Here is a 23,180-nt window from a genome sequence, read left to right on the forward strand (position 1 = left end):
ACAAAACAAGATGTATTTTCATATGGAATGATCAACAAAGTAACCATTTATAGACTACCAGGACAAAAACATATCATGAAGCCATCGATGTTTAACATTCCTGCCAGAGGCTACACATATCTGCATGCTATTTCTTTAACTTGGTTTCATTTTAAAATTAATATCTTCATTCATAGGTAGAGTGAAATTAGCCATTTATTCTATGTGTATTTATTCTCTATATTTGTGAGTAAAAAGAACATAATAAAGAAATATCATAATTCTTTTACAGTTATGCCTAACAGACTTAAAACCCAATTATGCGTACAACTGCGCGACTACAAGTACAATTCTCCTCGGTGTCTGTACAGAGTACATAGCTCTATGCTCTAGTTCTAGAGTACACATACTAAATTGTGTACTACTCTAGAACCTAGATTAGATTTCCAAAATGATCAGAGTACCAGCAGGAGTAGAGATCCATGTGGGATGATTATGAGTACAGGCCACTATGTCATTGATTATGCTAGAATAAGCTAGAATACGCTAGAATGAAAATCTGGATAACTGTCTCATTTCAAGTCTGTTACAAGTGATGCCAACACAAGTATGTACATATAAAATTTGGTACATGCTGTGAGGTATACCTAATAAAATTATTGCAGGCTATTTTAACGATTGTCCCCAGACGACCAATCTTTCTGTCTGACAACCAATATCTGCATTGGAGCATTGTCTGGCTTATTGATAATTGTTGCTAACATTAAATTCAGATTGCTTTGTGACCCCTAAACAGGTAAAAATAATAATTTGCTATCTCATTTGGAGGTATCTAATAATTAAATGTAAAATAATAAGTGGTTGGCCTATATAGCATTCACCAGAATGGGAGTTTTACTGGTCGTTCTTTGTTATTTTGCTACATTTTTGGGGGCACAAGCAAATTTTATGGGCGGAAAAACAAAAACTAATGCCTGAAATCCGGAAAAAAAGTCTTAAAAAGATTTGCCCTGAATTGGTAATCAGGTTTTCTAGATCATCGTTAAGTACTAACACCACAGATATTGCACGTCTCCTTCAAATCGGTTGCCTAAGTCTAAATTAATACCACAATCAATAGAAATGAATATTAAAACTTGCTTTGACAAATTTTCCACTGCAATTTAAAAGTAAGTGTTCATTCAGCTTTTAATATGTAAGAGCATTTTTAAATTTAAATCTGCAGCACTACTAAATAACAAGACAACACAATTTTGTATTTTGCATGTTATGATAAAAGGAGCGCATCGAACCATGCTAAGCATAAAACTAATATAAAACATGAGTGATAAAATAAAGAAATAAAGAAATGCCAAAATAGGAACCCCCCCCCCAAAAAAAAAATGGAACAGCAAGTAAACTGAATTCACATTGGCTTGAAATATTCAAGCTCAAAGCAAAGATTGACAAACTTGACTTGAATGAACAAAAGGGTTTTAAGCAGATCAATAAAAATAAAAAAAGTGGATGGCAATTTCATTATTGATAAAACACAATATAGGATGTGGGGTTGGAAAAGGGGTGAAAGTGAAAAATGTTATAACATTCTGAATGGCTATATGCTAAAATGTTGTTACACAAATACATATACATATATAGGTGAATGTAAGAGACCATATCAAGGTAGGTTAACAGTTGTTGAGAATGAAGCTGGCAATAAAGGCAGGTTGTGAATTGGCTACATTGTTTTCTGATGTACAGTTAGTCCACTGAAGACATATTGACCAATCGTGCGAGTCTGATGTGACATATATATTTAGATAAACTATGTGCATGCAAGTTAGGTAGCACTTGCAACTGTGACATTGGTACCTACATACTATATGTAACTTGTATTATAACTGGAATATGCAGTACTCTACGTTCAAGGAACGTTGCACTAAAGTTATACTCTGTCATAAACTTCTCCAACCATGCATACTTCACTACCACATTATTGGTTAACCACAATACATACTGCTGTGTGAGTGTGTAATTCTACACAACCCTTATTAACATTTTACTGCGTATGATTGGTTAACTTAATTTATCTCCCACAGACTAAAAGTGCTGCAGACAGAAAAAAAAATGTCACAGCCAGTCTGATCCAGGTCATGTGATGTATGGATAGTGGACTGAATGATTCTAATGGCTGGTAATGTCAAACTGATGAATTCATGAATGTGTGAACAAGAAATGAGTACATTATACATGGGAAAGGTGTGAACATGGATACTTCTAGAGTATTTCTGTATGTGAAGACTTTTTCTTCATTTTGTACCAGAAATTCTTATAACTTCTTAACTACAACTTCGTTATTACACTGCAATGGTACTTACTCGTCTCCCCCCTACACAGTGCGTTATTTTATGTAACAAGTCCAACTAGCAAAATTTGTACGGTATAACTTTTAAACTGGTGCACAAATGACCTCACATACTTTCAGGTTCCCCTTCAACTTTGGAATCATTTTAAATGGCTGGAACATATTAAAAGCCTGATTTCAAACTAACTAAAATCTTTCCATTCATGGATATCATGACTGACTGATAAGCACATTTTCAAGCGAAAAAATAGAATAAACCAATTAGATGATATTTACATGGGAAGTCAACTTAACTGCTGTCATTCTATGTATTAACAGATGTAACAGATGTTTCAAGATTACTACAAATTAATTCAGAAATGACAACAAATCGACCCACAAATCACAACAAGTTAACCCAAATTGCTACAAATTTACCCACAAAAGTAGACTTTTGTCCAATTAATTATCAATTATCATGTTTAATACATCTGTATCTATCCCTCCATCGAGACATTTCAAAGACTATCATCACAGATATTACATTTTTCCTTTGTCAAAACACCAAAACAAGTAACATAACTTGGAAAGGGAAAAAAATATGAAAAGAAAACAAAAATGGGAAACAAGGATAAGGAGAAAACAAAGAAAGAAATTAAGCTGTGAGTCCACATCAAATACCACACACGAAGAGAGTGGAAGAACTGTTAAAACGAAAAAGAAAAAACAAACAGGCCAAATGTCATAATAGCTAACAACATGCAACCAAGCGGCGATGAACTTTTGGATGGCAATTCTACGATGCTGTTTAAAATGCTAAGAGCACTTTTTATACCCGACGAGCTGTGTTGCCTCTGGCGTAGCCGTGCCTCTCGGATAGTTTGACGTGCCAGTAGAATTAGAATCGCCTTTCCCCGATGGGAATTCCCCTTGCTCTACAAGGGTTTTACCGGATGATTTGCTCGGGTCTAGCTGATCAGATAGGAGCATTTCAGAGGCAGCTTGGAGGTAGAGATGCCTTAAAATTGAAGTAAAGATTTAGTAGCAAAAAAGGAGGGAAAAGTTGCATAAAGGGAAAATGTACCGGTAAAAAAAGTGGAGGGGGGCAGGGCACAACAATGAGTGAGGTATGATGCAAAACCAAATAGAGAAGAAATTAACATCCTAGTTTCTGAAACAAAAAGTTTAAGCAGAATTAAGTGTTTTATCCAAAATAGATGAAATCTTAGCAGCTAGTAGTACTATAACCATAAGTATGACACAAAACCTGGGTTTCAAGTTATGTTTTACAGCTTTGGGTACTAAACAGTATTTGTACAAGGTTGGAGAATCTGGAACAGGGTGCAGACCTGACTAGAAAAGTAGGCATGAAAAACGAGCAACTGTCGTTTAGTGTTTGAAAGTCCTGCGAATAACTGAATGCGGTCGCAGTTTAGGTAACAATGTTAATTGTTGTTGAACAGTGTTTAAACTTGATCAGTTGGTGTAGTCCTCAATAGTGCTAAACACTAGTAACAGTCACAACATTTGTCTAAGGGTGCTGGACAGGGTGCAACAGTGTTAAAAGAGATGATTATTGTCCAGTGGGCCCTTGACAGGGTTGAACAGCAGTAAACAATCACGCATATCGCTCAACAGTGTTGAAGGGTGTTAAACAGCGAAAAACACTCTTGATGAGTGCTGGACAGGGTTATAAGGTGATAAAAATACTAATGAACAGTTCTGTATGTAATCTTCTACTGTATAGGACTGTACAATGCAAAGTGTGACTGACAAAAAAAAACATGTCTGCCTTCTAGAACAGAACCTGCGGCCATTCCATAAGGTTGCCAGAATAGAATATTACCCACACTTGCCATTTCCTTATTCCTTTGACATGATATTTATTTTTTTAAGTTTACATGGTAAAACAGGATCAAAATATGATATTTAAGGTATATGCCATTTATATTCATAGTATCTTCAAAAGAAATACGTAATTTTATGTGGCATAATGCATTTCAGGACAAATTACTTTTAAGAAACCTTCGGCACCATATCCAATAAGAAAACTACAGCAGCTGCAAGATCCTGTGCAGCAAGGCTGAATCAGTATCAGACAATATAGATTATCTCTGCAGTTTATAATTTATGTGAAACTGCATAGCACCACACATTAAGTCCTATGCAGTCTGGTTGCAGCCCCCTCAGTCACCTACTTTTGACACAGTGTATTTCTTGCATATCCAATGGACAAGTACATAGATGGTATTCTGATTATTTCACAGTATCTCTTTCATCATCACATATATGACCATCGTCTCCAAGAACAAGTTAAAGTTAAGGACATTGTCTAGAAATACAATGCTTACTTATTAAACTGCTCTGAAAGTTTACCAATTGAGTATCGGCAGATGTCTCTTACCATCCATGGTATTTTTTAATCACAAAAATTCTTTTAAACTTCTACAATGGGTGGCAAACAGAAAGAGGAATGGGATAGGGGATGGAAGAAGGGAGAGGAAAGGGGCGCACTTCAATGATCCCGTACCATCTCGGCATTTAAACTTAGTAAATTAATTCAAAATCAAAGTCATAACTTCATTGATATGCCATGGAACTTACACCACCAGATAATGGTGGATCTTACAAGGCATCGACATGAAGTATTTCATAGTTCACTGAAACAGACAAACTTATAACGTACTATTCCAAATTCATCGCATAATATTCAAATAATCGGATTCAACAGAAAATAAAGCAAATTATGCCTTGGCATGATGTGTATGGTATGTTGTGCAATTGCTTTGGTTTGTGCATATAATAATGACTGATGGTTGTGGATGTTTTTTTGATGAAACATATTGTTGATTATAGAAGCTTGAAAATGTTTTAATGAGAAATGTAGTGGTGAAAAAAGGAGAGTTTTATAATAAATCTGAAACGATGGAAATAAACTTACTGCAGGGGTATCGTCTCGGGGAGCCAGCCGGTGAGAGCATGGATCACGCTGACGTCTCCAAACTCACAACTACCATTGGGTGGGGTGTAACTGAAAGTATAAGTTAGATACAAAAATGCAATCACTACAATTGGGTGGGGTGTAACTAAAGTAAAGTTAGATACAAAAAAAGCAATCGTTATATGACAAAGTACCTATGTAACGATATCACTGGCTAAAGGGTTTCAAGCCAAACTTACAAGTACCATTGTGTGGGGTGTAACTGAAAATATAAGTTAGATACAAAAATGCAATCACTACCATTGGGTGGGGTGTAATTGAAAGTAAAGTAAAAAAAAGCAATCATTACATGCCGAAGTACTTATGCAATAATATCACTGGCTAAAGGTTTAAGGCCTTGAAGCAATTTCACACTTTAAAGAAGTGTGCTGGGTTTTATTAAGATTTAAGCAACTCTTCTACCCAACTTGCTACAGATTATTATATTTGCTATTGTGTTGTTTTTTGATGGGGGGGGGGGGGGGGTGGAGGCATTGAGCATTATCTTCTGTACAAATGTTATGAAATAATTCTTTGACACACAAAACAGGTGTAACTAACAGGTACCCATCACCCTTGTATATATACAAATGGTACATCTGTTGTGAACTGAAAATCTTTGATGTAAGGAATTGTGGAAAAGTATAAAGTGCCTTACAAGACCTTTGCTACGTGGATGGTTCTAATGAAAAGTATAAAATGGATTTCCAGGGACATTTAGATGCATGCTACAACTCTGAAGGGACAATTCACAATATATTTTTATAGTCTTTTTGGATACAGGCAAACTTTGACCTTAAACAAATTTCAAGCTTTGTTTGGTGGAGAAAAGATGAATCTTGAACACTCACTCGAGGGACATCAGTTTGATGAGTCCTTTCGCGAGCAGCATCGGCCAAAGTTCGTTCTTCCTGCCGGTGGTAGGCAGAAGGATTCTCCCGCTGTCGTCGAACGGGATGGAATCATCCACGATGATCTTCCTCCAGCACCCCTAGTATAACAATGTAAAATAATGCAACTGTTGAGCAAATTGTGGAAACTAATAAAAAATTTCAGTGTGAAAGATACTAACATGAAGCCTGCCGCAAAATTTCTCACCGAGAGCGAGGCGACTCAACTTTCTATGACACAGAAAAATAGTGGATAGTCGATCAGTGTGCATACATGCGCTTTTAAGACTATGACAGTAGAGACTGGCCATCAATTTATGACATTTTCAAAACTGCCCAATTCCAGCAAATGTAATCAATCAATGGGTAGTACTTTCCATGTGACCTAAACGAGCATCGGGTCGTTAACAGAGAGCAGTTGTTGTGTGCCCTCGTCAATGTTTTAGTCTACTGGGGTCAGTTGTAAGATGACGAGTCTCAACGGCTATCAAAAAAAATATGTGACAACGACCTAAGTTGAGTTGGAACTCATTCAGTCAGAGATGTATGCAGCTGGCTAAAGGATGGGTTACAGTATAAAAATGATACTGATAAGTGACATTTTTTGACATTTACTCACCAACCAATACAACTTTATGATATATTTGCCATGAGGATTGTACTGTGGCTGGTGAGGTCCCTTGCCAACTTTACAGAGAGCAAAGATATGATCCCAGGGTCTCCACGAGTGGGTAGCAGCTCCCGGTACCCCTTGCAATGAAGGGTCCCCTTGTTCAGAGTCTGGTAAGGCACTGATCTTCCAGAGGTTTGTAATCTGAGCCACTATCCACCTTGTCACCTATAAGTTACATTGAGAAATAGAAGAAATCGTGAAATTGCTAAAAAAATCAAGAATACTTTCCTGAAATTTCTAAACATTTGAGGGGCGTTAAAGTACAAGATTCAAATATTTTGATGATGGAAGACGCTTTTAAGATGGAATCATATCCTCCTGGAAAAGACTTTAGTCGAACCGACAGGTCTTCGCAATCCGCCAAATTTTCTGATTTCTGATCTATGTTCCCAGTTTGTACAATTGCCAAATCTTAATCATACTTTTACTTTGCTCTCTCGCCAAATTACGTTAATTTTTGCGTGGAAATGTGCAGGTGGGTATCAGGGAAGGGGGATGGGTGAAGGGTGGGGGGGGGAAGGGAAGTTAGAGGGCTTGGCAGCAAAGTTGGAGGATGTGGCATTGGTTGTTTGAGGAACTAAAGTAGATACATCAAGGCCCTCTGTCAGTATCTGTTCAAAATTTGAGCACAACGTGGACACATTACTGAACCTCTCTGTCCCAAATAAGCAATGAAACAGGCCAATGAAGTAAACAAACATAACTTTAACCACAGGTACTCTGTGCAATGGCTAAAAAATGACAAGGAACTAAAAGGAGAGGGAGGGGGATGGGTGGGGAGGAAACAAAACCATGTTAATCTACCTCGCATTCATGGTTTACATCATAGCTGACCAAGAGGTCAAATTCATGGCCTTTGTCTTGGTCGTAGATCACCGGTGTCTTATCTGTGATGAAGTCTTGAGGTCTCTGCCAATGGTCTACTTTATGACATAGCGATGCAGGCATTTGGATTTTACCATCAGGGTCATCAAAAAAGTGTTGCTACAGATCAAAAAAGACAAAAGAAATGAATTTATTCCAGAATGTGAGATATTATTATGATATATTTATTGCTTTACCACTAGATATTATGTCTAAAGCCAACCTTTTTCTTTTAAAAATAGCATTTGAAAACTAAAGAATGATAAAGCCGTATTTATCTAAACACCTCTGAAAGGTTATCGATAACCTTTTAGAGCTGTTTAGATAACATTGCTTTATCTGCCAGACAGTATCATTCTTTTTATATCATGGTAGAAGCTTGCTTGACGTTTTAAAAGTGCAGCAAAGGATGAAAAATATGTTCTCTTCCTTGCTTGGTCTTACAAAGATTCACTCCCCTAACTATGCCTAAAATATTATTATTTGATGATTGACTGTTTCAGTCGTGAAGTTGTGGCTGTTGACTAGCTCCTACCAATGAAATGTGCGTTAATGTTGAACTATTTAATTCTAACAGCAGCCTATGTAAACAAAAAGCATTTTGCTAAGAATAACCACTTCACACAGCTCTTCCTGTTAAATCTATTTATGGACTACTGTATTCTTCAGATCCACATTCTCAGATTCTCAAACTGGAATTGCAACCAACGGGCCAGTGTGGACAATTTCCTAATGCTAATAACACTTTATACTGTCCTCTCATATCTTGCTTCAGAGCACTCATACTGACAGTATGAACAGTTCCTAACCTTTATCTGATTCTAATGTTTATACCACTCTGTACTGTCTTATCATATCATGCTTCAAAGCACTCATACTGACAGTATGAACAGTTCATAACCTATACCTGATAGAAACATGATATCCAACCACTTTTACTGTCACTACTATTTGCTTTGAAGTGGGATATGAAACTTCAGTACAGAAGGGGAAAAAATTAATTGTCCCAAAACGATTGAAAATCAATCAAAAACCTTGATGGAAATTCATTACCGGAAGAAAGAAGCCTTTGGTTATAACCTACCATGCTGCTAGGGCTCTTCCCTTTCTCCTTTTCCTTTGCCTTGTGTGGTGTGTCCTGCGAGAGAAACAAGCAGAATTTAGCTAATGGGTGCAAACGTAAAATCCTCCGATCCAATAAACGTGTACATGCGTACCTTACTTACCAAGAGACACATGACCCAAAGTATTTGACAATATTCAATTAATTGAGCAATCAATGATGAAATATTATGGATTTGAGTCATCACATCCTAATTAAAAGACTTGATCAATGTCAATCTATGATGGTAAGAGTCAAGGATTCATGGATTTACACTGCTGTCATAGTGCTGTAGCCAGCTTCTTTACTATAGGTATGGACAACAGTTCCCTATCAAATTGTCTTCTTTTCTGTTTTCAGGGATGGGGGGGGGGGTGTGGCATGGGGAAGGGGAAGGTTTCAGACTAATGCATATTCTGTAAGTCCTATATCCCTTTCCCTTAAGTTTCACTGTCATTTATGTAGACTGTATATAGATTAATCTGTATCAAACAAAACATTTTCTAAGCATACAGTAGTACTCTTTATAAATAGATAAAGTAACATGCAGAGATTTATCTCTTTATAATACAAATATTTAACAATAAATAATACCCTGAAGTTCAATCTGGTTCAAATCGTACCCTTCCAACAAATTGACAAGAAGCTTCATGTCTAACTTGGAATTGCATTTTTGATACGGATCTAGCCCGACTGTCAATAAATGGTCAGCACACAAAAGGGTTGCTTTCTATGTGATAAATTTTCATAAAGAACTAATATGAATTGAAAGTTTTTCAGCATATCTACCTAAAATGGATTTGCTTTATATTTCTTACCCATTTCTCTGCATTGATATCCGCGTCACTCCACTCTGGCCATATCAGTAATTTCTGCTTTTTGCCCTCCTGAGAGCCCACAACACTGGCGGCAATAGAGGCAGCTCTAACAAATGAAATCGGAAAAAATTTGACATCAAGCAAAGGATAAATGAACCAAAATGATACGATATCCTTATCAGTTCTGGCTGGTAAGTTTACCTCAAACTTTATTTTCAGAAAACACATTTTGTTATTAGACCTTCAAACTTTATTTTCAGATACATTGTATCATTGCATAAGAGACTCCTAGCAAGCACCTGAGGCAATGGACATCATACTTATTAATCCAATATATTTAAGAAAGATATAACGACTAACACCACACCTTACGAAAAGTCGAGCCTTTCTCCAATGCCCAATCCTACTAGATAATCCTTCCTGGTCACCCATGGGGTATGCGAATCGAGAAAAAGAACATTTGCATCATTGCCAAAAATAACGTACAAATCAAACTGAATAAATGTCTTAGCACAGACTCTATTCCAAAAATTGCTTAATCTTCCATTGAATGTCAAATAAAAGTACACAAAACAGAAGAGATTAGGTAACTTTGCTTCCTTGAAGCCATCTTGAGGTCCTAAGAAATTGCTTTTGCAAATCTCCTTGTCAATATTCAGATTGTCTAATGAATACTCATTAAAGTAGTACTCCAACTGTTATCACATGATGCCTTTTATCCAATAGATGCATATGGATGCATCCATGAATGGAAATATGAAATTACATTGCAAAGCATAAATTCCTGTTGGAAGTCTACTGAGCGTCCAACTCGATGATCCTGGCTTTAACAAATATAACAGTTCTACTGTTCAATATGTGATGCTTACACATTGTAGCAGAGTCAAACACTTAATAACAACAAACACAAAAGGGTTGTCAAAGATAAGACAGCAAAAGTGAATAAAGGATTGTAAAGGTTGGAAGCTTCCTGACAACTTGAAGACATAAAGGAAAATCAATAAACATGGTTGCAGGCAATTGGTAGAAATCATCCAAGGAGGGACCTTGAACATAAAATCAATACACCTTATGAGAGAAACCAATTGCAAACATTGCTCGACCCCATGGAAACATGAGGTACTTAGGGTTATCGCATATGATTATAACCCCCCCCAACCAGGGGATCAAAAGCCAATATATAGGTGGGGTAGGTCCTTTAATAAATAAAGTGATGGGCCTTACAAAACTGAACTTACAAAATTTCTTAATTGAATTGTATCCAATTAAAAAATTTGAGTATAAGTAGCCATTGTAAACAAGTAAACCATATAGCTGACAGCTATTAAGACCTTGCTTGTAAATTAATAAACCATTGTTTTTAGTTTGAAAGATATTCTGAATCTGCTTTTGCTGAATATAAAGGAAGACATTTTTAAATGAATATTACCAGAGTAGGAGGAAAGCGAGAGGGGCTAGGGGGTGCAAGTGAGATAACACCAATTTATTGTAGAGGCCAATGTTGCGAATGGTGACCCTGTGAATTATAGATTTTCTATCATGGATGTCTTAACATTTCTGCGTTACCAAGGACAATAACCAATAAGATAACAACCAAACAGTTAAACACTGCGGGGAACTTCCCTGATTTAATCCAATATATGTTCGAGGACATTGTAACTAGCATGTTGAAAGAGGCCATAATTCTGACCTACTGAAGTACTAGGGGAAGGGCAATACAGAGAAGTGAGAGATTGCAAAAGAGAATGCTCAAAATTTTACAAGATTCTCAGAAGTTGTGTAAAGTGATGTCAGGACAACATTTTTTAAGGCTTTATACCTGATATGAACAACTGTGGTAACCTGTCCTGACTTAATATGATGGTTCTGATCACATTTCAACACCAACTGTATAGTGTGTAGAGCTTTTAATAGTACTGATGTACAAAGAGAGTTACTGTAAGCATATATTGTAAGCTGGAAATGTCAGACTTCTAGCTATTAAAGTTGTATTCCTTCCCATCAATGTCACTTCTCTGGTAACGGTAGTGTTCTAAATGAACTCTATGAAGTTTTCCTTCAAGGCCAAAATGGTGCAATTAGCTAGCATTTTGCTGCAATAGCTAAACTACAAAGAAAACTTTCAGCCCTTAATCTTTGTATACTACAAGCATTGCTTAACATTGACATCTGCAATTAAAGTGTGATAGATCATTCTAATCTTCTGTCAATTTCAACTTTATCAATAGATTTTCTCAAGATTGTGGACATTTTTTAAGGCATCAGTACCAACAAACCAAGAATGTCATTAAATTGTATTTGATGGTGAGAAAGGTACTTGCCACTTTTGCAAAATAGTCATCCACTTACAAGCAACAGATGAAGTACTTTAAATACCATTGTAGTATATACCTGTATACTGTCACTACTTTATGTATACCAGACATTACCAATGTTCAGTGCTATTAGATGCATACTGTACAGTATCTCCCATGTAAACATTTCTCGAAGTGAACTCACCACTTTATGTATACCAGTGCTCAGTGCTATTAAGATTCATACTGTATCTCCCATGTAAACGTTTCCCGAAGTGAGCTCACCACTTTATGTATACCAGTGCTCAGTGCTATTAAGATTCATACTGTGTCTCCAATGTAAATGTTTCCCGAAGTGAGCTGATTGAATTTGTCTACCTATTCCCCCTCACAGTCATTAAACAGGGATTCAATTCAAAGACTGGTTTTAAATTAATCAATTGAACAATCAGGTGGAGTTGACTGATCTTAGAGTTGGCGACTATTTTTTACGAAAGGTGACGGTCAGGAGCGATAGAAATCAACCAAGACAGGCGCAGGACAACGATTTCCAGAAAAGAAAACAGTTGGCATCTTGAGGTAGTACTGTATTAATGTAACACAGGACTGTATTAATGTAACACAGGACTGTATTAATGTAACACAGGACTGTATTAATGTCACACAGGACTGTATTAATGTAACACAGGACTGTATTAATGTAACACAGGAATGTATTAATGTAACACAGGACTGTATTAATGTCACACAGAACTGTATTAATGTAACACAGGACTGTATTAATGTCACACAGGACTGTATTCATGTAACACAGGACTGTATTAATGTAACACAGGACTGTATTAATGTTACACAGGACTGTATTATGTAACACAGAACTGTATTTATGTAACACAGGACTGTATTAATGTCACACAGGACTGTATTAATGTCACAGGACTATATTCATGTAACACAGGACTGTATTAATGTAACACAGAACTGTATTAATGTAACACAGGACTGTATTAATGTCACACAGGACTGTATTCAAGTAACACAAAACTGTATTCATGTAACACAGGAATGTATTAATGTAACACAGGACTGTATTATGTAACACAGGACTGTATTAATGTAACACAGGACTGTATTAATGTCACACAGGACTGTATTAATGTCACAGGACTAATTCATGTACCACAGGACTGTATTAATGTAACCCAGGACTGTAAATGTAACACAGGACTGTGCTCATGTAACACAGGACTGTATTAATGTAACACAGGACTGTGCTCATGTAACACAGGAATGTATTAATGTAACACAGGACTGTATTAATGTAACACAGGACTGTATTCATGTAACACAGGACTGTATTAATGTAACACAGGACTGTATTCATGTAACATAGGACTGTATTAATGTAACACAGGACTGTATTAATGTAACCCAGGACTGTAAATGTAACACAGGACTGTATTAATGTAACACAGGACTGTATTAATGTAACACAGGACTGTATTTATGTAACACAGGACTGTATTCATGTAACACAGAACTGTATTAATGTAACACAGGACTGTATTAATGTAACACAGGAATGTACACATGTATTAATTAACACAGGACTGTATTAATGTAACACAGGACTAATTCATGTAACACAGGACTGTATTAATGTAACACAGAACTGTATTAATGTAACACAGGACTATATTCATGTAACACAGAACTGTATTAATGTAACACAGGGCTGTATTCATGTAACACAGGACTGCATTAATGTAACACAGGACTATATTCATGTAACACGGAACTGTATTAATGTAAAACAGGGCTGTATTCATGTAACACAGGACTGCATTAATGTAACACAGGACTATATTCATGTAACAGAGGACTGTATTCATGTAACACAGTCACATGACTGTATTCATGATGTAATCGCTTCAAATCTTCATCTCAGCTCTAGCTAATCATGTCCTCTTTATTTATTTATTTGTACATGTACTTGAATCCATCTTGAAAAGCTGTGACTAAACCTTAAACAAAGGTCATTTAAATTGAGTCAAGGGTTTTACATTTATACGCATCAAATTTATCCCTTAAATACAAGAAAGCCACATAATTTCTCTGAGATGTATAAATTTCAATATTCTGTATCATGGAAGAAGCAACTGGACAACCTTTTAGCTTTGACTTAAGTCATCTCTTAAGGTACAGTCAGGGAGTATCTTACTATGTGTGAATAATGAATATTACAAACCTTTGCCAAAATGAAACAAAGTTTACTATACCTTATGGAAAATACAGCCTGAGAGCTCTTCGAAGATGAAGTTCACCATTTTTCAGGAAAAGTCAAAACTTAATAGTGATTTGATGAAGTTAGTTTTTGAAGTTGTCATCATTGACAGACAAATAGATATAACGGATATAGATAGATAGACAATAATATAACTTGATAATAAAATGAAGTTACTTGTTGCAAGTCTGCCACTCATGGAGGACCAATCCACCATAAGCATTAAATTCCATAAAATAACAAATTTGCAAAATAGGTTTAGATTCTATCAGAACTTCAGTCAGTCACTGGTCAAAACACACAAACACATACACACACACACACAAAGAAAAGGCCAAATGGCAGTTAAATGGGAATAATACTTTTGAATATGACTGACCTGGGCTAAGTCTGTCTGGTATAATTTCATGTTAGTACTGCAGACTACTGTAGGTGCAATTTTGGCTTAGTATTACAAGTCCTAGTTCATTAATGTAGAGTGCCTTGATAGTCTTAACCCTCTAACTTACCCCTGAGATTTAGCGCTACGATTACTAACACGAATACTGTTTTTCCTGCTCGGTGTCATGGTGTACGTTTGAAGTCACGATTGGGTATGCTGCATAATGTGATCGCTTGCTCCTTGATCAAATTGGGTATCATTAGCAAATGCATAACTATCATGGTAACAGTAATATTTATACACCTTTGTGTACATTTAATTGATAAATCTCCCTTGTGCAGGTGGGAGAGACTCAACAAGCAGCTAAGGGTAAGTCTGATAGGTCAAGAAAACAATAGCATGTCAACACTCCCTTGTCAAAGAGGTGCCGAAAATCAATACCTTATTGACATTCTATGCAAGTCGGGATAGATCTTTTTCAGCAATGTATAGAAGGGCTTAAACTGTATAAATAATCCAATCAATGTTCGACCTCTCCATTCCTGGACTTTATTTAATCAGTAGCTCAGAGAATGGCGCAGCAAAGGAGAGGAATTTCACTAGACTATCTGCTCATCTGTGACTAGGTGGCAGAGAGGGCGCCAGACAGATCTAAAAATGGTATTCAAAGCAGAGAAACTATCCACCCAGTTGGGACAAATTTTTCTATACTGTATTGTTATGTCCTGCTTCAAAGCATTTGTATTGTCAGTACGAGCAGTATGAATATCATGATTCTATCAGATCAAGGTTAGGAACTGTTTTTACTGTCAATACTAGTGCTCTGAAGCATGATATTGGAGATTAGTTTAGAGAGGTATTAGCATTTGCAAATTGTCACAACTGGCTGAACTATCACCTTGTGTTCATTTATGGAAACTGTTACACACAACCGCTTTTAGCAACACGTGAACGACATTTCTCGAGATCTGGCAAGGTGGTGGGAGTTTTAGCGTGGAAGTGGTTAAGTCTTTAGCAATAGAATTAAACTTATGCTACTTTTAACCATGATGAGATTATGGGATATTATTTGGGAGTAATGAATGCTTTGTTATATATTGGGATTAGAAATGTAATATCCATCAAATGTAACATCGTAAACTGCTTATTTGAACTTGAAAACAAAAAATTGTGATGCAGTATACCAGTTTGTATTTACTTTTTCACGTTCCTATATTGGATACAGAGCTTACACGTTGCGTTATAATCACCTTTAGAATATATTCACTTTTGTGCAATCATGGTCAAACCAGTTTTCATGTAGTAGCAACATGCGGATGACAATTGAAATGTAACAATAACAGTTCTTAGCATAATTTCAAAGGATTTGAACTACACTGTATGAGGAAGAATTCAAGAGATCTGAGAGTGACACTGTATATATTCACAATTATCAACCTACCAGGTTTGAGTATCATATGAGATATATCATATATTATATAGTACAGTATCATGTGAACAATAACCGACTGTACCAAATCAAATTTAAGTTTATATTTATTTTTAATTTAAGTGTATTTCGACACTAACATTGTCATGGCTGAACACCATATATATATGCTGTCAGAATATAGTCTTACACACAGTTTCAGTAAAATTACTGATTTGATTGTAGAACCTTGTAAAAGCAAGGAAAGAATGAAGACTATTACTGATTTTTTATTCCTCTAAATCTCTAATAATCTACTTTACATAATCCAGATTTTCAAAGCATGGTCAAGAGACCCTCGATTTAACATACATGATCCCCCAACATGGTCAATATCTCTCTAGATGCATCTTCCTAAAACTGGATCCATTAAAACCTAATTGGTAGATTACTTGGAATAGAACAACTGAAACATTAACAAACAGGAACCATGCACCTTAGTCTGCTGAAAAGTTGTGCAAACATCTGCTACCACTCCAAACCCCCCACCCACTTTCTCTATTCTAGTTCAGGATCTACAGTTGTTGCTCCTTTTCCTCCTCAACGAGAGAAATTGCCGCTTTAACTGATGCTCTTATTGATGGCTTGCAGGCCAATTGAAATGAAGTCATTGGTTGCAACTTTTCCATCTATAGATGAATGGATGAACATCACAGCATAACAGTAACTAGTATGTAGAGCCCAATGGCAATACAACTAGCTGTACAAACACAAAAAAAGAACTGCTTATCATGGTCGCACTGTAGACAGCCTAACATTGGAGCTATAGTATGATACACTGAACAACATTAAGGTCTACCTGATGTGGGTAATTGATAGGTACCTGGGAGCAATGTTTGAGGCAATTCACATCACTAGAGCCTAGGCATACAGTGTTAATACTAGCCTAGGCCTCAGGCAGGCACTTGGTTCATTAGTAGTAATAAGCTAGCCTTTTTAGTTGACTAGACTAGGCATATTCTACTAAGCTAGTGCTTTAACTATATATGCCAAGAAGTAGGAGTAGTACTGTCGCTACTAGGCCTAGGCTAGATTTGTTTCTCAGATGATGCATGTGTGGAGTAAAATCAACGTTGTGATTAATTGTCTCCTTGCTAAGGCCAGCTCCAATGAAATTTTTCCCTCAGTTCTTTCTAAGCATCATCGTTTCCGTTTATTCTGACAGTTTAGAAACATTTGTATTCTGCAATGTGCAAGATTCTACAATATGCTTCATACTTACATAGTACAGGGTAATCACTAACTTCTTAACAATGATCAATGTAGGTCCATTAGACAGAAGGACGACTTATATGTATGATGGTGTACGGTAAATTTGTGATAGTAAGGGGAGTAATGTTCTTTGAAAGGATAGTGGTAATGATGAGCTTGATTTTGCTCAGTTGATTCGTTCTACCTTTCAGGTATGTGCTTGCATTGATCGTTTGACCAAATTCCTCCGTAAATAGAGAGAATTATACCTGTAATTGTCATGAGTCAAATTGCTCAAAGAAGGGAAACATCATCTCTTTGGGATTGAAAGGAAATTTCTCCCTGCTTGGAGCATATTGATTTGAGACAATATCATATATAAATATAGGCTGGCTACCCAATTTTGGCAGAGTATGATGAAAGCATTCATGAAATCTCATAGGCCAGGCATATTAAACTAAACCATAGAGCAAAATCAGATTGTCCTTACTCCTTAGTATTAGTTACTGCTGTTATTTTAAGAACTTTCTCTTCTTGGCATCACAAAGATACCACATATCATCATATGAATAATTTCATTAGGGGGTGTATTCAGCTCATTTGGTCAATCTGCAGATGAAAATTGTAAGGGCCTTGCCTAGGCTCATCACAATTCAGTAGCCTAACTTAAGGGCTTCAGTTATTTTCCCACACTGTACTATCCACTGAGCACTTTTCGCTGACAACTATCTAGTGCAGAAAACAATTTTTTTTCCACTTAAATGTACATACATTATTATCTTCTTCAATTTAAGGTGTCCTGTTTTTTGTTTTTGTAATCGTGAGTAGGCCTAGGCCTAGAATATAATAAATATAATATATTGGAATATCATAAGAATATATCACTTGTTAAAGCTACTGTATATTGGTCTTTCTGAAAAAGCTATTCCATAATTGATGAAACTAAGCAAGACCACATTATTCTGTTCCTGTGCAGCTCGATTTATCCTTTTTCAGGTCATATTGATAACTACAGCTAAATAAAGTTGCCCTGTTTAAAAGTGTTTTATCATAACAAAGCCGTGTATACAGCTCTGATAATTTATTATCTTCAGAACCTAAACTATCCTTAGAATCTGCAGTCCCGGAGCCAACTTATATCCTGCTCCATCCTCCTAAATTATATCCAAGTGCGTGATAATATCGTTCAGCCATTCTGCTCCTCTAACAAACGGTACGTGTGCGGAAAGTAATGGTACCCAACTTAAGTTAGGCCTAGCCTACTTCACAAAATTGGTGTTTTAGGCCTCACGTTAGGCACTTTTTATTTTTGGTGTTATGTGTGAACTAATGGCCTAGTTTTTTTGTCAGCCGATAAGCTGAGGTTGTTCCCGAAAACACGATCGACTGTTCGACACATTTAGCGCAGTAACTCTTGCATACATGTACGTACACATATCCTAACCTATCATTTCCTACACAAAAATAACACTAGGTCAATCGTTCGTTCAACTACCGTCTGCCTGTCCTACTTTCTGACTAACTTCGCGGTAATATCTTACTCTTTATTGGTTGCAGAATTAACTCTATTCGACGACTTCTTTTCCTTGGCCTGTTTTGAAGTCATATCGGTTAGTTAGACGAAAACACGCCGTCTGCCTGTTAAGTGAAATACATTAGTTCGTAGTGTTTCTATGCGTCGGTTGTCAAGCAGAAGTTCACTTATACTAGGCTCGACTGTCCAGACGTTTGTTTAGAGATTAGGGAACAAAGTTAACGTAAAAGTAATGATGAGCTCAAAGCAGGCACTGTCATAAGATTGAGATTATACCAACATGCCATAAGTCGTCTGGCTTGGCTGGGTTCATAAATAACAGTGAAAATTTTTTAACTTATATAAATATAGGCATATTACTTCATATGATTTCAACTCGGAATGAAAGAATGCTTTTACAGAGGAGAGTATAACATATCTCATACTAATATGTAAGTAATAAAGGCGAATGGTTACCGCATAGGCTAAAATATACGGTACAATTGTACCGTATACTCTAGAATGACGAGTTTAAACTCACCATTCTTGCATTTCTATTACCGTAGAGAGGGACGAACGAAGGGTGAGTTCAGCCAGAGTAGTGGAGGAGTGTTGGACGGGGTCGCAAGTTTCATTGGGGTCCCGCTTATATGTTTTCATAGTTTCTAATCCATGTCTAGAACATAGCATGGCGTATACACTAGATCCACAGGGTACTGAGAAATGTGAGGTCGCGTGGGGTTGGCAGATCGAGGGAGCAGTTGTCGGTCCAACTCAATGTCCCCTCCCCGCCCCCGGGCGTTAATCTACACGACCAATTTGAAGGAGCAAAAAGTGTTCCAGGAAACCAGACTCAATTTTGATTAAGCAGGGGGCGCGGGGGGGGGGGTAGGTATTCACACCGTCCTCGACCCGCTGGGTTCGCGCCTGCCCCCACCCCGGCCTACTGGCTTTGCGCCATACGTCAGTTAATACCTCTTTATATATCAATATATATGTACTGTATATGATTTTCTTATATCTTTCTATTTGATTTAGATATGATAATGCGCTCTTTGCTTACCGTCCACTCGGCAATTTCTTTAATAGCTCGCTAGGAAGCTGATCCATTAAACTCACAGCTGCATTATTCCTAACATCTTCACTTTCTCTCGTTGACGGTGAGATCGACATTCGTTTCGATTGAAAATCTGGAGCTACGGAACGCCTTCTATCTCGAGGGGAAGTTCTTGCAGTGTGTCTATGAGATACAGCTACAGACAATCTCTTTTCTGTCAAACGAGACCTGGATCCAAGACCAGCAAATCTAGAAAAGTCTCCCCCAAGCTGAGGTAGAATGTCATCCTCATCTTCTTCAACCGAGAAGATGGGACGCCGTAACATACTTTGAGAATATTTGTCTGCTCGGTCATAAATTTCGTCCAGGGATATTGGATAAGTAGGCAAAGATAGTTCTCTCTTATACTTGGCCATTTCTTGTTGAGAAAATCGAGGCTGTTATTTTCACAAACTAAATACAATATATGCTACGCGTAGATTATATAACATTGTACTGTTCTTATCGTGGACTCTAAAATGTTGAGTGTTTCAAGTTCGATCCAAGACCATGGTAAATAGGCCATTTTTTGCGTGTCCTTTCCGTAAAAAAAAAACGTCTAATCAACTTTATGAAAGTATAAATATCGCTTGTCAGAAGAAACCAAAAAATATAGAATGCAATCAAAAACCACCGTGCAAAAACGGGCCAGAATTTAGTCCTCGAGGTTAGGCCTTTCTACGATGTTGTTAGCAACCGCCGTCGGGCACAGGCGTAAGTTATGTTACTCGCTATAGGCAGCTGTAATTGGCAATATATATATATGCTGTGTGCTCAAGTGGTACAACTTTCAGTTGGTAAGTTACCCAAATGACGCTTAAATAGCACAACAATGTTTGATTTAGGATTTAACATTCTCCAAAATGGTCGTATCAACAAACCGAAACACTTGAGTTTTATTATGTCTATTTAAACGTTGGAATCTTTTGTAATGTTTCCCCCAAGAGACATTGATTGACTTGTGTCAGTTATATAAATCATTTGCCTCTATAGAGGAAATAATGAAGTTAAATCTCCGTGAAAAAAAAATGAAAATATTATTGTTCCTGTGATTCCATCCTGTATAATGTGAAGGAAGTCAACTGTGGTACTGCATGGGTTTGACTACAAAACTGAAATTTGATTGGCATTAAAAGTTAAAAGTCAATAAATGTTTTGTGTAAGGTACCAGACCAACGTGACTTTTGTAAGAAAGGTGACATTTTTTTGCAGTTTGTCTAAAACGTATACTTATAAGGTAAAGGATATAGGACAGGTACAAACGCATCGACGTGATAATATTTACATACCAGTGTGAACCAATTGCAGTGACCGAGGCTGACTGCAGTTGTCAAAGGTATTCACACTTTGCCGAAGTAACAATTTAGCAAGTTATTTTGTGTAGAGTTGCAGTGCATGATTGTAAAAAGCAATATTTAAATTTTTATTTATTTAGGTGGCGAACATGCCATAATAATATGAACAAAAAGGCTTCAACACAGAACCTGTACAATAGACAGGAATATGCATGTAAAACCTCTCGTTTAATTAATGAATATCCAATAGTCAAATCCAAAGTAAAAACATTATCAACATCGTTTTGGCGAATACTAAAAATCTTCTATTTCAAACAAGAATTTTCCATAGTTGCTAAATATATATATCGGCGATAAAATGAGTATTTCTTCATCTCAAACTGATCACGTTTACCGGTATGAAAGTTTGACAGCTGACTCGTCGTTTAAAGATATTAGAAGTATACATTGAACTCTTGCTAATGATGGAGAATAATTAAGTTCCTGTTAAAGGTTTGAGAATCTAAACAGTTATAGGAAAATTTCGGCTCTGGACACGGAATAGCAAATCTCAGCCTTCAGTCGACCGTTGGTCTACATATCGCTTGATTATTTACTTCTACATGCAAATATACTTCCTGACAGCACATTGTGAGCGAGTACACCCAACATTGCGAACGTAAATTATCTCAGTATGCGGCATAAGTGACACAAAAGAATAATAAACGTCTATGATGCACGTTTCCAAACAATCCTCTGAATTGTGATTTCCCCCCTGAAGCATGCAAAGCTCTCCATGAACAAATAAACTTTGCTGTTATTGCTCAATCGGTAGAATATTTACTCATTACACATGTACAAACCTCTGGAATACTATATATGGTATAGCTGTATATATCCCCTTTCTTATGAATCCATGATGTCAAATCCAATCAACAAATTATATAAAAAAAATCCAACATTTAGATCTAGGCTATAAAGTCAATGGTGTATATATTTTACGAGTTATTCTTCCTATATGTTTGGTTATAAGGCTGTATACGGTGCCGAACAGAACGTAAGATGAACTGGCCTATTCCACGCGTACCTTAAATCCATTTAGTTAAGGATATGGCACAGGTCCTTCAACTAAATTCCAAAGAATGGGATAATTATCTTCTCCCCTCTCAAGTAGTCCAGGAGAGGAACGAAAGAAACAGCCTTATATGAGACCTTCATCGATCTTGATCGACCCTATAGTAAACCGTTTAGTTGCAACTCAGTTTATTCCAGAGAAGGGATCATTCTATATACCCTGTATGGCAACTGCATGGCCAATTGTAAACTTCTAAAGAACAATGTATCTCATTGTTCAAATTTCACGAACCTTGCAACATGGACAGGTTTAAATATCCACACCTTTTGTTATATGTCGCCATGTACAGTGCTTTGATTATGGAATATCTTTTTTGTGACATTTTGGTCAGCCGTGATGCGGCCTTAACGGTCTTTAGTATTACCCCTCCCAACCCCCCCCCCCCCAAGAAATCAGATAATGGTCCACCAAGTTCAAATTGCTTACGACCGTTTCACTGCAAATGTTTAAAGAAGTTAACCACACTTAGATACGGAATCCTAAATTGGACTAATTTGGAGGATCAGAAATTCTACAGAAAATAATTTTGAAAACTTGTAGCAATATTTAGTGTGTTAGAAATTGTACAAATACTGTTGACCTTTTACTTGATAAACCATGTACTGTGGAGACCGACTTATTGTTATGACGACGTACACTAATGTACATATTTCCCGAAAACAATGTAAAAACGCAAATACGATACGTGAGCTGGCTTCGATATGATTTCAACTTAAGAGGGAGAAAAGACGAGGAAGATAATACATGGGGAGGAGGAAGGGGGACAGTACAGTTTCCAACTTCTAAAAATGGGTATATTAATATACATTACAATATTAAGAAACGTTGGCTAGTACCAATTACGTGCCTAGGGTCCCGAGTTCAAGTGGCCTAGTGGCCCAGGTCAAGTGGCCCAGGTCAAGGGGACTTTATGA

At 36.8% G+C, this 23,180-nt stretch overlaps 1 protein-coding gene across 14 annotated transcripts in view; it reads right to left on the minus strand.

The window, feature by feature from the left end:
• LOC139962740 (androglobin-like) overlaps nucleotides 1-23,180 on the minus strand; it is a 62,441-nt gene that overhangs the window by 34,623 nt on the left and 4,638 nt on the right. For 6 of the 14 annotated variants that reach the window (XM_071962993.1, XM_071962992.1, XM_071962995.1 and 3 more), the window contains exons 1-8: nucleotides 19,825-20,249; nucleotides 9,630-9,735; nucleotides 8,794-8,847; nucleotides 7,650-7,829; nucleotides 6,792-7,010; nucleotides 6,134-6,273; nucleotides 5,244-5,333; nucleotides 3,138-3,320 (exon numbers count right to left, since the gene is read on the minus strand). In XM_071962993.1, coding sequence (XP_071819094.1) covers nucleotides 3,138-3,320; nucleotides 5,244-5,333; nucleotides 6,134-6,273; nucleotides 6,792-7,010; nucleotides 7,650-7,829; nucleotides 8,794-8,847; nucleotides 9,630-9,735; nucleotides 19,825-20,234 — 1,382 coding nt within the window. In that variant the 5' untranslated portion in view covers nucleotides 20,235-20,249. Of the gene's footprint in view, nucleotides 1-3,137; nucleotides 3,321-5,243; nucleotides 5,334-6,133; nucleotides 6,274-6,791; nucleotides 7,011-7,649; nucleotides 7,830-8,793; nucleotides 8,848-9,629; nucleotides 9,736-9,996; nucleotides 10,217-14,716; nucleotides 14,791-18,789; nucleotides 18,944-19,824; nucleotides 20,250-23,180 lie in introns of those variants that run through there. The other 8 variants (XM_071962998.1, XM_071962997.1, XM_071962999.1 and 5 more) reach the window with 6 other exon arrangements.

This window comes from Apostichopus japonicus, chromosome 21, assembly GCF_037975245.1.
Source record: "Apostichopus japonicus isolate 1M-3 chromosome 21, ASM3797524v1, whole genome shotgun sequence".
Classification (NCBI taxonomy): domain Eukaryota; kingdom Metazoa; phylum Echinodermata; class Holothuroidea; order Aspidochirotida; family Stichopodidae; genus Apostichopus; species Apostichopus japonicus.